Source organism: Rhinopithecus roxellana, chromosome 1, assembly GCF_007565055.1.
Source record: "Rhinopithecus roxellana isolate Shanxi Qingling chromosome 1, ASM756505v1, whole genome shotgun sequence".
Classification (NCBI taxonomy): domain Eukaryota; kingdom Metazoa; phylum Chordata; class Mammalia; order Primates; family Cercopithecidae; genus Rhinopithecus; species Rhinopithecus roxellana.
The window spans coordinates 54,498,436-54,513,804 of NC_044549.1; the positions used below are offsets into that span (position 1 = coordinate 54,498,436).

The following is a 15,369-nucleotide window of genomic DNA, read 5'->3' on the forward strand; positions in this document are numbered from 1 at the left end:
TCTCACTCTGTTGCCCAGGCTGGAGTGCAGTGACTTGTTCTTGGCTGACTGCAAACTCTGCCTCCTGGGTTCAAGTGATTCTCCTGCCTCAGCCTCCAGAGTAGCTGGGACTACAGGTGCGTGCCACCACACTGGGCTAATTTTTGTATTTTTAGTAGAGACAGGGTTTGTCATGTTGGCCAGGCTGGTCTTGAACTCCCGACCTCAGGTGATCCACCTGCCTCGGCCTCCCAAGGTGCTGGGATTACAGATGTGAGCCACTGTGCCCAGCCAATGCTGGCTAATTCTTTTTTTTTTTTTTTTTTTCTGAGATGGAGCCTCACTCTGCCGCCCAGGCTGGAGTGCAATGGTGAGATCTTGGCTCACTGCAAGCTCCAACTCCCGAGTTCACGCCACCTCCTGGCTCAGCCTCCTGAGTAGTCGGGACTACTGTCACCCACCACTATGCACTATGCCTGGCTAATTTTTTGCATTTTTAGTAGAGATGGGTTTTCACCGTGTGAGCATTAGTCAGGATGGTCTCCATCTCCTGACCTCGTGATCCGCCCACCTCGGCCTCCCAAAGTGCTGCGATTACAGGTGTGAACCACTGCGCCCGGCCCAATGCTGGTTAATTTTTTTTTTTTTTTTTTGAGAGAGTCTCGCTCTGTTGCCCACGCTGGAGAGCAGTGGCATGATCTCCGCTCACTGTAAGCTCCGCCTTCCGGGTTCACGCCATTCTCCTGCCTCAGCCTCCCAAGTAGCTGGGACTACAGGCACCTGCCACCACGCCCGGCTAGTTTTTTGTATTTTTTTTTAGTAGAGACGGGGTTTCACCGTGTTAGCCAGGATGGTCTCGATCTCCTGACCTCGTGATCCGCCCGTCTCGGCCTCCCAAAGTGCTGGGATTACAGGCTTGAGCCACTGCGCCCGGCCAATGCTGGCTAATTCTTAAATCGCATTCCCCACACCCTCTTGGTTCCTGACTCCCTCAGCTTGGCTGTCCGGACCCTGGATTTCCCACGAATCCCAGTGGTCATGCAGCAGCAGTAATACACCCTGCCTCCCACCAGCAATTCCCCAGCCTTATGTGGCTGAGTACTCAGTTATCCAGACTCATTCAGTCCTGTAACCACCCTCCAACCTAGGCACTGCCATCATACCCGTTTTACAGATGAGGAAACTCAGGCACAGAGTGGTGAGGCCAGGCACTTAGGAAGTGGCGCACTCTTAGCCTTCGCAGACTATTGGAGCATCCCCTCCAGCTCCCAGGCCCAAAGTAGTCCCAGACTTGCCTCCCACTCCCGTCTCTCCCACGGCACACCAGGAAATGGAACCTGTCACTTCCCAGGCAGGACAAATACGCTTTTTTATTGTGTCTGTGAGATGAAATGAGAAGTCCTGGCTGGGTCTGACCCTCTGGCCTCTGGCCTCCAATCCCAGAGGTTGTCTCCCTGGTCAGGGGAGGGTGGTGGTCCAGACTGTCCAAGCTCAGGCCAGGTCGGGACCTGGGAGTGGGTTAGTTCAAGGTAGATGGTCAAGGAAGGCAAGCAGGACAAGGTGGAAGTCTTGCGGCTTGTGGAGGTAGCAGGCATGGCCCGCATTGCGTAGCTTCACCACAGAGTGGTTGGGCAGGTGGCGGAGCTGCCGCAGTGACTCTGGAGCCAGGATGTGGTCCAGCTCTCCATACAGGATAAGGGTTGGAGTCTGCAGGGCAAGGCAGGGGGCTGTGATCTTGGGGCCTGATGAGTTTCTGACCCCCAAGCCACTTCCTAGGAAGCCTTCCCCAACACCATCCAACTCTTCCTTCCAAGATCAGGGATAAGGCCATGTCCTGCCAAGTAAGACTTGAGTCTTGAACCCCCCCAAGCCAGAGACAGGGTGCCAGGGCCTCTGAGATCCTTCTCCCAGTACCTTCACAGCCCAGAATTGTTCCTGGGTGTAGTTCTGAGTGGAGGTGGGTGCAATGGGCACGAATCCATGTAGCTGGTGGTGGCCTCGCATCAGGAAGGGCAGGGCATAGTGGCCACTCAGCGAGGGGCTCACCAACACGGCATTCTGTACCTCCAGGTCCCGCAGCGCCCGCTCCAGCAATGCTGCCCGCCCTGCTTCTGTGCTTGCCTCCTTTGAAGGTGCCGAGTTCCCAAAACCTAGGAACAGCAGCAGGTACCAGCTGAGGGGCAATGGGAAAGAGCACAAGACTTCCTGCCCACCACAGTGGGGGAAAAAGTTGGGGACCAGTGGCACTGGCACACACTACCTAAAACTGCCCAGAAGCTATTTTCTGGCAATGTAATATGCCTGTTAGAAAAGCATATCTTGAAGGCCAGGCGCGGTGGCTCAAGCCTGTAATCCCAGCACTTTGGGAGGCCGAGACGGGTGGATCACGAGGTCAGGAGATCGAGACCATCCTGGCTAACACGGTGAAACCCCGTCTCTACTAAAAAATACAAAAAAACTAGCCGGGCAAGGTGGCGGGCATCTGTAGTCCCAGCTACTCGGGAGGCTGAGGCAGGAGAATGGTGTAAACCCGGGAGGCGGAGTTTGCAGTGAGCCGAGATAGCGCCACTGCACTCCAGCCTGGGCGATAGAGCGAGACTCCGTCTCAAAAAAAAAAAAAAAAGAAAAGAAAAGCATATCTTGGCCGGGTGTGGTGGCTCACGCCTGTAATCCCAGCACTTTGGGAGGCTGAGGTAGGCAGATCCCCTGAGGTCAGGAGTTCGAGACCAGCCTGGCGAACATGGAGAAACTCTGTCTGTACTAAAAAAAACCCACAAAAATTAGCTGGGTGTGGTGGCAGGCGCCTGAAATCCCAGCTTCTTGAGGCTGAGGCAGGAGGATTGCTGGAGCCCAGGAGGCTGAGGTTGCGGTAAGCCAAGATGGTGCCACTGCACTGCAGCCTGGGTGACAGAGTGAGACTCTGTCTCAGAAAAAAAAAAAAAAAAAGGAAAAAGAAAAGCGTATCTTTCATTCATCTAATATTAGCAAAATGAAAAAGACTGAAATAACACCCAGTGTTGGGGGAGACGTGGGGAAATGTGCACTTTCATACATGACAGATGAGAAGATAAATCCATACAGTGTTTTTGGAGGATGATGTAGTAGTTATCTAAATTTAAAAGTGCATGGCCTGGCGGCTGAGCGCGGTGGCTCATGCCTGTAATCCCAGCATTTTAGGAAGCCAAGGCGGGTGGATCATGAGGTCAGGAGTTTGAGACCAGCCTGATCAACATGGTGAAACCCTGTCTCTACTAAAAATACAAAAATTAGCTGGGCGTGGTGGTGCGCGCATGTAATTCCAACTACTTGGAAGTCTGAGGTAGGAGAATCACTTGAACCCAGGAGGTGGAGGTTGCAGTGAGCCGAGTACGAGGCACTGCGCTCCAGCCAGGGAGACAGAGCAAGACTCCGTCTAAGAAAAAAAAAAAAAAAAAAAAAACCACGTCCTTTGGCCCATCAATTGTCCTCAGTAGCTACCCTAGAGAAATTATTGCTTACATGTTCAAAGAAGCATGTCCAAGGATGCTTTAGCTACTACATTGCTTGAACATTCCGCCAGTAGAAGAATGGCTGGATAAAGCCTGTCCATCCCTTCTGTGGGACACACTGCAGGGTTAACAATAGAGAGGGAGGTTTGCAGGGACCGGCATGATCTTTGAGACATGATGTAGGGAGAGAAAACCAAGCTGCAGATGGATGTGCTAAGCAGGCAAGACACCAATCATGTTTACAGCCCTCACCAGACAATTCTCTATATTGTCTGCATCTTTATGTGTGGGAATGCCCAGAAGAGGGTGTGGCATCCCCTAAACTTCTTAGAGAGGGAGAGAAATGGGGCACCGGTCTCTGAGAGCTTCGCTATTTTTTAGTTTTTTTTTTATCCTCTATGATTCGATGACATTTTTAAATTTTTTTAATGACAAGAATGATAGCATAAATCATTTGTGTACTTAAAAACACAAAACCTATATAGTTTGTCATAGAAAGTACACTGCTTGGCCGGGCACAGTGGCTCACGCCTGTAATCCCAGCACTTTGGGAGGCTGAGGTGGGCAAATCACCTGAGGTCGGGAGTTCAAGACCAGCTTGGCCAGCATGGTGAAACCCTATCTCCACTAAAAATAGAAAAATTAGCCGGGTGTGGTGGCAGGCACCTGTAATCCCAGCTACTTGGGAAGCTAAGGCAGGAGAATCGCTTGAACCCAGGAGGCGGAAGTTGCAGTGAGCTGAGATTGCGCCATTGTACTATAGCCTGGGTGAAAAAGCGAGACTCTGTCTCAAAAAATATATATAAATAAAATAAAAAAAGAAAGTACACTGCTTGTGAAGAGTTTTTATTTGCTCCGTGACCTAGAATTCACACTAGTTTTCGTGGTAGAAAATGAAAACACAGACTTTTTCATGGTGCCTCCTCATGTTGTGACCTGCCACTGCTTGTCCAGACACTAGGGTCCAGTTGCCCCCCAGCCACACCTTAGGGCTTCCCTAGACAAAGGGGTGGGGGTGCTCACCTGGAAGGTCAAGGGCCACGGCCCGGTAGCCCCTCTGTGACAGTAGCTGCAGTGTGCCCAGCTGCTCCCACGTGTGAGAGTTAAAGGCCTTTCCATGAAGCAGCACCACCTCCACCCTGCAGGCACATGGGAATGTGTATCCTGGGGACCTGGTGTAGCCAGCCTTTCTTTATTCCTAGGCTTCTCCCATTGCCCTCCCAGGCCCTGAGCACCCTGAGTATAATGGAGGTCCCACACAGGGACTCCCCTTGGGCCTAGTCCCTCCACTAGACCCTTGGGGCAGCACCTACCTGTGTGCCCGGTTGAGTGGGAGCACCTCGCGATAAAAGATGGGGGAGTTGCCAGGAGTAAGACCAGCCAGGACAGTGACATTGGGGTCTCCCCAGAGCCAGGAATTCTGCTCTGGGGGGCCTGGCAGCCCCACATACAGTAGGAAGATGAGCAGCAGACCCAGGCCCAGCAGGGCTACCTGGGACCGGCTCATGGAGGTCTGTACCACAGTCTGGAGGAAGAGAGGAGAGGGAAAAGAGGCTGGGACCGAGCCCCTACAAGGACCCCTGGATCCTATCCCAAAAACCCACCCAGAGTCCCCAGCAGAGGAAGAGCTATAGCCCTTGCCCTTTCCCTTGCTATGGGCAAAGTTCTGGGGGTTCATGCTCAACTACTCCACATGCCAGGGCAAATGCTCAGATACCTCAGTGTGAGGAGGTGCATCTGAGGTGTCCTCTGGCACACAGCATGCTCAGTGACCGCCACCATCATGAGATCAACTGAAACCACTTCCGTTCATCAAGCGCTTATGACAGCAGGCCCTGAGTGTGGCACTTTATATACAACGTTCTTTTCCACCAAGAACGCTGGGGAGCAGATGTGATTACAGGTCTCTTACAGGTGAGGAAATGGAGGCTCAGAGAGGTACATTCTCTTGCCCAAAGTGCCAAGTAGCAAGTGGGGGAATTGGGGTTTGAACCTAGGAATGGGCTTCTAACTAACTACCAGGCCACACTTGGTTTGCCAAGGAGGAACCCGTGGAGCTGGGAGGTGATGGATGAACTGGAGCCTTGCAGGTGGAAAAAGCGGTGAGGGCCATCAAAGGAGAAAGACTGCGTGCAAAGGGACCTCCCACTTAAAGGCATGTTTGGAAATGGTTCTTTTAATCTCGCTGCATTTAATACTGCTAAAATCAGAATACGTTTTACAATCGCATTATAACTAACGGTCTAACCCAGCTGTTATGACGAGGCTCACAGTGAATGTCTGTAATAGAGGAAAATGCTGAGGAGGGAGGGGCTGCAGGGCCAGGGAGGAGCATGGTACACCCAGAAATGAAAAACACAGCGTCGAGGTTGGAGAGATGAATGCTACTCCCCATCCCATACACAGACAGCTTCTGGCCAAATGACCTGCTTTGTGGACTCCTCCAGTCTGGGGTCTCTGCCACCCCAGAGGACAGCCGTTAGGACCCAGGACTCAAATTGGGCAGGCCTTTGAGACTGCCACTTCCTGGCCTCGTGTCTTCAGTTTGTCAGTAAAATGGGATAACCTCGTGGCTGCCCTCCTAAGCTTCCTGTGAGATTTAGATAATACCGTGGACTGGATCAGGGCTGTTCCTGCCATTTCTTGGGCCTAGGATGAGCACGCCTGCTTCCTTCCCGGAGTCCAGCAAACATATCTTTATTTATTTTTATGTTTCTGAGACGGAGTCTTGCTCTGTCACCCAGGCTGGAGTGCAGTGGCACAATCTCGGCTCACTGCAACCTCCGTCTCCCGGGTTCAAGCGATTCTCCTGCCTCAGCCTCCCGAATAGCTGGGATTACAGGCGCTCGCCACCGCGCCCGGCTAAGTTTTCTATTTTTTAGTAGAAACCGGGTTTCACCATGTTGTTCAGGCTGTTCTCAAACTCCTGACCTCGTGATCCACCCACCTCGGCCTCCCAGAGTGCTGAGATTACAGGTGTGAGCCACTGCGCCCGGCCAGCACATCTTTGTTGAGTGCCAATTGGGCGTCTGCCCGAGCTAGGAGCCGGGGCCCGTCTTGGGTCCTATTCATCCTTCTGGGATGTTTTAGGAATGTTTCCTGAGCCTGCATCCCCAGGCTTCGGAGTGGGGCAGTTTGTGGGCCACAGCAGCAGCCTTTCTGCTGTTTCTGGAAAACCAGGACCTAGTGGAGGAAGACCGCATTCCTCTTTTCTTCGAGACCACGAACAACCTCAGACGCACGTCTCTAACAGGGCGTTAGCCCAGGTTCCCACCGGGCGCGAGGGACCGTTCCTTGTAGTCCACTCGGGGCGCCCCCGCGCCTCTCCAAGTAGGGAAGGGTGGGGCTTAGGCTGTTGCCTTGGCAACCCAGGGTGTTCGCAGTACTAGACAACTGTAGCCGACCTGCAGCCGGCCGCCTGGGGGGATATGCGAGGGGCAGGGTAAACTGTGCCCGTGTTGGGTCACTGGAATATGCGTTGACAATAATACACAGGTGCACACAAGCACAAATACAAATCTTGCCCCCACACGCTTTTCTTTTGCACAAGCTATTCCCTGCATGTACATGCAGCCTCCTTGCACACACACTGGCCCGTGTGCAATCAATCCCTTCCATTTAGTAATGGTATTCTCTAAATCACGCACGCACTCAGGCATCAGGAAGCCAGAGAGACTGATGGAGGTGCACGCTTTCAAAACCACAGGCTGATCCTCATACTCAAGCACGGTCATACACACAACCGTAAAACTACACACTCACACAAGAAAGGCACATGCATAGGAAAGCAGACACACACACACAAACCCTCAGAAATGCACACACGCAGACAGGTAGACATATACCCTTAAAATCACACGCACACGGCCGGGCGCGGTGGCTCAAGCCTGTAATCCCAGCACTTTGGGAGGCCAAGACGGGTGGATCACGAGGTCAGGAGATCGAGACCATCCTGGCTAACACGGTGAAACCCCGTCTCTACTAAAAAATACAAAAAGCTAACCGGTCGAGGTGGTGGGCGCCTGTAGTCCCAGCTACTCGGGAGGCTGAGGCAGGAGAATGGCGTAAACCCGGGAGGCGGAGGTTCCAGCGAGCTGAGATCCGGCCACTGCACTCCAGCCTGGGCGACAGAGCGAGACTCCGTCTCAAAAAAAAAAAAAAAAAAAAAAAAATCACACGCACACAGAAATACACTAGGAAGACATAGGCCGACACAAGCAGGCAGACATCAACGAACACACTCCCCCCACCAATATAAGCGCGCAGAAACACACTGACGGACACCACGCAGACACATGAGCGTACACATACACCCAGACCCCCAAGAACACACGCAGACCCTACGTGCACACACACAACCCGCGCACACAGACAACACGCGCGCACACGCACACTGGCGGCCCTAGCGTCTGCTTCTTCCGCGGGACTCTGCCCCGGGGCAAGGGGCGGGGTAAAGATGGCCCGCCCCCGGGCCACCGGCCGGCCTCCGTACCCGGGGAGACTCACCGGGCCGAACGGGATGAGCGGGCGGGCCCCGCCCAGGCGGAACCAGCAGCCGCACAGCGCCCCGACCATGGCTGCCTCCGCAGCTCAGCGGGCCGCTCCGGCTCTAGAAGGCCAGGACCGCGGCCACCTAGGCGCGCCTGCGCACTCCGCAGCCGCGGGCCTGCAGCCCAGTTACCGAGTCGTCTGCGCGAAGGGGGTGCTGGGAGCAGAGCCCAAATGCTCTCTGGCCCGCCCCCTGCCCAGATTTCGGAATTGTTTTTGGCTTGAAGGATGGCGGAGAGCCATGTGGCTTCTTCCGAGTGGAACATCTCCACTCTCGCTCTGTTCTCTGGCCTGTATAATGGAGTTAAGGATAAAACCCACAGCACAGGGTTGTTCTAGGTTCTTAAGGACGGGTCAAGCCTCAGAACAGTGTCCGGAGCAGAAGCCTCATTGTGTAAATGTCAGATATTGTTATGCAGCAGCTCCAGGTCTTGGCCCAGCCACTTTCCTGACTCATATCCACTCCACCCCAACACCTCCCCGACGCACACCCACGGTCAGAGCCTGGACCGGCCCTGGGCTCCTTCACATCTACTCATGGCGGCTACCCTGGTTGGTGATGCGTTACCAACGTCTGGGCTGTCCCAGGCCCAAGGCTCCGCGTGGCTACCAGGCCCAGCACTGGGAGGCTGTGCAGAGCGTGGCGTTTACTCTTTATTGCTACTCTGCAGAGGTTGGCAACATATGACCCGCTCTACAGGAAGGAAACAGGTTCGGAGGCATTGGGAAAACGATCAAGGCCACTTGGTTGGACACTGGCGGAGCCTCGCACTCAAACCTGTCCCGCCTCAACTCCGTGCCAGGCCAACAACTCGCCCTGGGCAGTTCTGGCTGGGGATAAGGGGGATGGGGAGCCGGAAGAGAGCAGCAAGGATGCGATCCCGAAGGAACTTTCCTCCTCAGACTGCTCCATGTCCATGTGGGGCAGGTCGCTGAGGAGTTCAAAACCGTGCTCAGTACCGCGTTTGGGTCATGTGGGACCAAGTGGCTTGGGGAAACTGACGCAGCTGTGAGAAGAACGAGTTGAGCGGAGCCTATGGACCCTGCGAGCTTGTGACCACAAGAGGGCGCCCCGGAGCACGGCCCAGTCCCCGCCCCTGCTGGATGGGGACCGGCCTCTTCTCCCACCATTCCTCCGCCGGGTCTAATTCACCGCCAGTACGCGTCTGCTTCCAGTCTGCGCGAGTCCACACAGCTCCCCAGGTACCCACCCTGCGCTCCTGACCCTTTCTTCTCTCCAGTCAAAACCCAACCCCACCTACCCCAAGTCTTCGTTTTTCGGATCCCTGGGTCCCCTCCTTGGGGGTTGCCACCATTCCCTCCCCGTGCTCCCTGCCACACCTAGCGAGCCAGAACCGTGGTCCGCGGAAGCAACCTGACCGCGAGGTCAACGCGTTGGGCCCCAGGTGGCAGCGCGTTGAGCACCCCACGTCCCCGGCGCGTCGCCTTTCCCACTGGGCTCTTCGGTTTCCGCCTCTAGAAAATGGGCTTTCCGGTGTGGAGGTGCGCGCCTGTGGTTCCAACTACTGGGGGTGAATGCCGGGAGAATCACTTGAGCTCAGGAAGGTCAAGGCTGCAGTGAGCCATGATTGCGCCACTGCACTCCAACGTGGGCGACAGAGCGAGACAACTTCTCTTAAAAAAAAAAAAAAAAAAAGAAAATGGGCTTTTAGTCCCGGCGCGGTGGCTCACGCCTGTAATCCCGGCACTTTGGGAGGCCAAGATGGGCGGATCGCTTGAGGTCAGGAGTTCCAGACCAGCCCGGCCAACATGACGAAACCCTGTTTCTACCAAAAAATACAAAAATTAGGCCAGGTGCAGTGGCTCACGCCTGTAATCCCAGCACTTTGGGAGGCCAAGGCAGGCGGATCACGAGGTCAGGAGATCGAGACCATCCTGGCTAACACGGTGAAACCCCGTCGCTACTAAAAAAAATACAAAGAAGTAGCCGGGTGTGGTGGCAGGCTCCTGTAGTCCCAGCCAGGCGGGAGGCTGAGGCCGGAGAATGGCGTGAACCCAGGAGGCGGGGCTTGCAGTGAGCGGAGATGCGCCACTGCACTCCAGCCTGGGCGACAGAGCTATACTCCCTCTCAAGAAAAAAAAAAAAAAAAAAAAAAAGCCGGGAGTGGCGATGAGCACCTGTAAACCCAGCTACTTGGGAGGCTGAGGCAGGAGAATTGCTTGAATCCGGGAGGTGGAGGTTGCAGTGAGCCGAGATCATGCCACTGCACTCCAGCCTGGGCAACAAGAGTGAAACTCCGTCTCAAATAAATAAATAAATAAATAAATAAAATAAAATGGGCTTTTTACCCCAGTTTAGGCTCCCTCTGGCCTGCATTGCCAACTCATGACCTGTAACTTAATTGAGCACTGAGCACTACGTGCTAGGCATAGTACATGCATGGCCTTATTTAATCCTATCAACCACCTATGAGCTAGTACTACTGAATTATCCCTATTTATAGAAAAGGATAATAACAATGAGAATAAGAACAGCAATCGTAATGGAACCCCACCACATGCTCAGTTTTTATAGCAGGCACCCCCACTGATAATTTTTCTGGTTTTTTTTTTTTTTTTTTTTTTTTTTTTTTTTTTTTTTGAGATGGAGTCTAGCTGTTGCTGTCCAGTCTGGAGTGCAATGGCGTGTTCTCGGCTCACTGTACCTCCACCTCCTGGGTTCAAGCAATTCTACTGCCTCAGCCTCCTTAGTAGCTGGAAGTACAGGCGTGCGCCACCACAGCTGGCTAATTTTGTATTTTTAGTAGAGATGGGGTTTCTTTCTCCATATTCATCAGGCTGGTCTCGAACTCCTGACCTCAGATGATCTGCCCACCTCGGCCTCCCAAAGTGCTGGGATTACAGGCGTGTGCCACGGCACTGGCCTAATGGCAATGACATGTGACCATCAGCTGGCTCTTTCTGTTTTTTGTTTTGAGACCGAGTCTCACTCTGTCGCCCAGGCTGGAGCACAGTGGTGCGATCTTGGCTCACTGCAACCTCTGCCTCCCGGGTTCAAGTGATTCTCCTGCCTCGGCCTCCTGAGTAGCTGGGACCACAGGCACGCACCACCACACCTGGCTTATTATTTATTTATTTATTTTTTTAGTAGGGATGGGGTTCCACCATGTTGGCCAGAGTGCTCTCGAACTCCTGACCTCAGGTGATCCACCCGCCTTAAAGTGCTGGGATTACAGGCGTGAGCCACCATGCCTAGCCGATAATTTTTCTTAAACTTTTAATTAAATTCCTAATTATTGAGGTTGGCTTTATTTTCCCATATTTCAGATCAAGAAGCTGAGGCCCAAGGTTACACACTAAAGTGAATGGCAGAGGCAGAAATAACACCTATGTCCTCCTGACCCCAAAGCATGTTCCTAAAGTTCTGGAAGCCAACTGGAGGCTTCCTTGCGGCTCCTGTGGGACCACCACCCTGAGCAGGGTGTTCTGTGGCCCCTCATCATTGTGGCTTTCGACCACAGGCCCTTCACCAGCCAGCAGCGGCAGGCATGGCGGCAAGCGTGGAGCAGCGCCAGGGCACCATCCAGGTGCAGGGCCAGGCCCTCTTCTTCCGAGAGGCCCGACCCAGCAGTGGGCAAGCTCACTTCTCTGTACTGCTACTGCATGGTATTCGCTTCTCCTCTGAGACCTGGCAGAACCTGGGTACACTGCACAGGCTGGCCCAGGCTGGCTACCAGGCTGTGGCCATTGACCTGCCAGGTACTTAAGGGGCAGGCTTCTGGGCAGGGGTTGGGGAGTTCTCATCAGGGACAGGGACAGGTTCCTATAACATGTAGCCCCTCCCCACTCCAGAGGTGGGGGCGGTGGGATCTGGAGGACCCAGCCAGGCTGGGCCCTGAACTTGACAGCGTTTGGTCAAGCACACTGCAAGGGCCTCTGAGCAGTCTTGATCCAGATGTGGTCCTCACCGCCCAGCTGCTCCTCACTGTTACCTGGGCAGTGTCTCAGTGTCTCTGAGCCTCTGTTTCCTCATCTGCAGTGAGAGATAACCACACTTATGTTTGGGGCTGGCTCTAATGAGAATGGAATGAGATAATCCATGTGAGTATGTGGCTAGTACCTGACACAGAGTAATTGGTGCTCAGCCAATTGGAAGTAAAGTATTTTGACTGAGTCATAACCATAGGCTTTTGGAAGCCCTAAGGAGTGAGATCTGAGTCTTCTGGAGCCTTGGGGGACAAGGCAGGGCCTGGTGGGTGGCCAGGCCCCCAGTTGTGATCCCACATGCAAAGCCCTGAGCTGGGTTCTAGGGAGGTGGGATCAGTGCCCAGACTGCCTGTCATAACCCAGACGGCTGGGTCCCAACCCTTGGTGCCAGGTGTGAAAGGAGCAGCATGAGTGGTCCCACCCCCTCAGGCCAGGGATGGTATGGTTTCAGGGCTCAAGGGCGAGCCTCCAGCCCAGGCAGGATTGGTTCTAATGATGGGTTGTCTTGAGCTTCAGGGTGAAGGTCTGGAGCTAATCTTGTTGGTGAAGCCTGAATGACCGGAGGAGGAGCTGCAGAATCTGCCCCTCAGCTGCTGTCCTTCAGGAGCCTCTCCTGTCCCAATCCAAGGCCACGTGCCTTTCACGCAGTTAATTTTCACAACAATCTTAAATGGCAGATACTTTTGTTATCCCCCTTTAACAGATGGGGAAACTGAGCAGCTGAGAGAAGGCTGAGGGGGACCTACCCAAGGTCACATAGATAATAAATGCAGAATTGGGTTCTGGACCCAGACTTGTTGGGCTTCAGAGTCTGATTCTCTTCAGGACACTTACTGCTGGGGAGACAGGCACAGACATGGAGAGAAGTGCCTCATGCTTGGCACAGATAGGATAGAGTGAGGCTACTGTAGGCATAAACGTGGGCACACTGGGTGTTATAGGAACCTGGCCACAGAGAAACTGACCTAGGAGGGCTTCCTGGAGAGAGCAACCATCTCCCTTGTTTTACCATTCACTGCCCTTGTCTTATCTCTTCCACACCTGAATCCCTGCAGGTCTGGGGCACTCCAAGGAAGCAGCAGCCCCTGCCCCTATTGGGGAGCTGGCCCCTGGCAGCTTCCTGGCGGCTGTGGTGGATGCCTTGGAGCTGGGCCCCCCGGTTGTGATCAGCCCATCACTGAGTGGCATGTACTCCCTGCCCTTCCTCACGGCCCCTGGCTCCCAGCTACGCGGCTATGTGCCAGTGGCCCCCATCTGCACTGACAAAATCAATGCTGCCAACTATGCCAGTGTGAAGGTACCCTTGTGTGGGAAGCTGAGGTGTCCCTGCCAGGAACAAGGAAGGGTGCATCCCTGGGCCTTCCTTATCTGGGGGCTGGGTAACCAAGGGGTGTCTTCTGGGAGGAACTGACCACCCAACTCCACCATTTTGGTTTACTCAGCAGACTACTGTGCCAAGCCCTGTGCTAAACTGTGTTCTGGGGCAGACACCAATATGTGCCCCCACCCACTGGGACAGCTTGTCTCTCTCCCTTATATGGGGTGGTCCCAGGGAGAGACTGAAGTGGTGGGGAGGGCTGGGGATGCTATGGCAGGTCCCTGTTGACTGCCCCATCCTTCCTCTCAGACTCCGGCTCTGATTGTATATGGAGACCAGGACCCCATGGGTCAGTCCAGCTTTGAGCACCTGAAGCAGCTGCCCAACCACAGGGTGCTGATCATGAAGGGGGCGGGGCACCCCTGTTACCTGGACAAACCAGAGGAGTGGCATACAGGGCTGCTGGACTTCCTGCAGGGGCTCCAGTGAAGCCCAGCACTGCTGCAGGGGGTGGGCTGCCTGCCTGCTCTGAGCTCTCTCTGGCGCGCTCTCTCTTCTCTCACGGGCTCTGCCTCATGCACATGCAACAGGTGCGTCTGTCTATATGTCTGTCTGGGTTCTTGTTTTTTGTGGTCTGTTTGTCTTTTCTGCCTCTTTCTCTTGCAGTGATAGGCTGAGGGGGTAAAATCAAGAGAAAAAACCCTCAGGAATCAAGGAACATAATCCGGTGGAGGGTAATCCATTACCTGAGCTTCTCCTGTTCTTCCACTTTCCTGCCTGGCTTTCGCTCCTTCCTCTGCTTTGCCCAGCCTTTCCCTCCCACCCTCTCCTCCTTCTGCAAATGCCCTGAAGGCCAGCCCTTCCCCCAACACCCACTTCCCCACCCCGTTAGGCCCCAGATACATACATGCCCACATGCACACTTACATGTTTAGAGCCATCCTTGTTCCTAAATATGACCCTTCGCTTGAGGGCAACTGCATAGGTACATGGAACTCTGGACTGGCAAGCACATTGTCATGTACAGCTTTGCATATACACACGTGCATACATGATCCTTCACACAAGCACTTGCACATGTGGACTCCTAACCATGCTAACCTCACTGGCTGGGAAAGTGGGGACCCCATGGGGCCAGCCCTTGCAGGAGGCCCTTTTGCAAGGCTTAGGGTGTGGCCAGCCCTGAAAGCTACTTTGGACACAGGTTTCAGCGGGCCCCAGCTCAGAAGTGACCCCCAGAAAGGGAGGGCCACCGCTTTGCCCCCCTGCTTTTACCCTTCCTTCTGGGTGCTCTATACCTCCGAGGTTACCAGGCCTGAGGCATCTCAGCCAAGCTTGTTTCCTGCTGTGAGGCTTTGGGGGTGGGAGCCAGAGTGGAGGTCGGTGAAATAAAGTGATGCAATTAGACCCCACTGGCTGCTGCTTCTAAAGAGCGTCGCCCCTCCCCCACCCCTGGGACCAACACTGTGAGCCCCTCCCCCACCCCGGCGGGACCAGATGGTCCCCCTGCCCTTTGTCCACCAGGCCAGATGGAGAGGAAGGGAGATTGGATTCCCCTCCCCACCCACACATACCCAGGTGCCAAGAGACTCAGCTGTGGGGGGAGGTGGAGGTCAGTGGGACCAGGCTGAGCCGATTATGGAGGAGAGGGGGAGGAATAGTTGCTCCCCCGAGGCCGGGGGGTGCCCAGGGGACTTGAGAACAGTTCAGCGTCTCCCCCACTAGTATCCCTTCTCCAGTAAAAGACTCAACGGAGCCCGTTCCTTGCTACCCTAGCCCCAAAAGGAATTCCGGGGGTAGATTTGGGGTTATCACAGGACCGGGTGCACAGGGCCACACAGCTCTCAGGCCCCTCCTCCAGCCTGCCCTGCGCGGACGAGGGCCGGGCAGTGCAGCTGTGGGTGGCTGAGGGGAGCGGGTCTTGGTGGGCGCGAGCCCGAGTGGAGGATGGCGCGCAGCGAGCAGATCTAGGAACTAGGCGGGGCGCGGGGTCCCAGCGCGAGCTCGGAGGGCCCCGGGCCGGGAGCGAGGCGGAGCCGGGGCTGGCGGGGCCGAGGCGGGGATGGGGGTGCAGGGGGCTCGGCAGAG

General features: G+C 54.7%; 2 protein-coding genes across 6 annotated transcripts; one reads left to right on the forward strand and one right to left on the reverse strand.

Annotated features, from left to right (window-relative positions):
* Nucleotides 1-1,319: 1,319 nt before the first annotated feature.
* On the reverse strand, nt 1,320-9,494 carry ABHD14A (abhydrolase domain containing 14A). 4 transcript variants are annotated; one of them, XM_010365045.2, is made up of 5 exons: nt 9,278-9,494; nt 4,781-4,992; nt 4,491-4,606; nt 1,894-2,129; nt 1,320-1,686 (listed from the first exon to the last, which is right to left on the reverse strand). In XM_010365045.2, the coding sequence occupies exons 1-5, from the start codon at nt 9,329-9,331 to the stop codon at nt 1,504-1,506; spliced, it is 801 nt and encodes a 266-aa protein (XP_010363347.1). In that variant the 5' UTR covers nt 9,332-9,494; the 3' UTR covers nt 1,320-1,503. The 4 variants fall into 4 exon arrangements, with proteins under 4 accessions (XP_010363347.1, XP_010363348.1, XP_030789528.1 ...); XM_010365046.2 differs by lacking the exon at nt 9,278-9,494 and adding an exon at nt 7,471-7,502; XM_010365044.2 differs by lacking the exon at nt 9,278-9,494 and adding an exon at nt 7,974-8,441 and having other exon boundaries at nt 1,324-1,686.
* Nucleotides 8,547-14,688, forward strand: ABHD14B (abhydrolase domain containing 14B). Of its 2 annotated transcripts, none has more exons than XM_010365043.1 (4): nt 8,547-9,218; nt 11,304-11,735; nt 13,019-13,260; nt 13,591-14,688. In XM_010365043.1, the coding sequence occupies exons 2-4, from the start codon at nt 11,525-11,527 to the stop codon at nt 13,768-13,770; spliced, it is 633 nt and encodes a 210-aa protein (XP_010363345.1). In that variant the 5' UTR covers nt 8,547-9,218; nt 11,304-11,524; the 3' UTR covers nt 13,771-14,688. The 2 variants fall into 2 exon arrangements, with proteins under 2 accessions (XP_010363345.1, XP_010363344.1); XM_010365042.1 differs by having other exon boundaries at nt 11,498-11,735.
* Nucleotides 14,689-15,369: the final 681 nt, after the last annotated feature.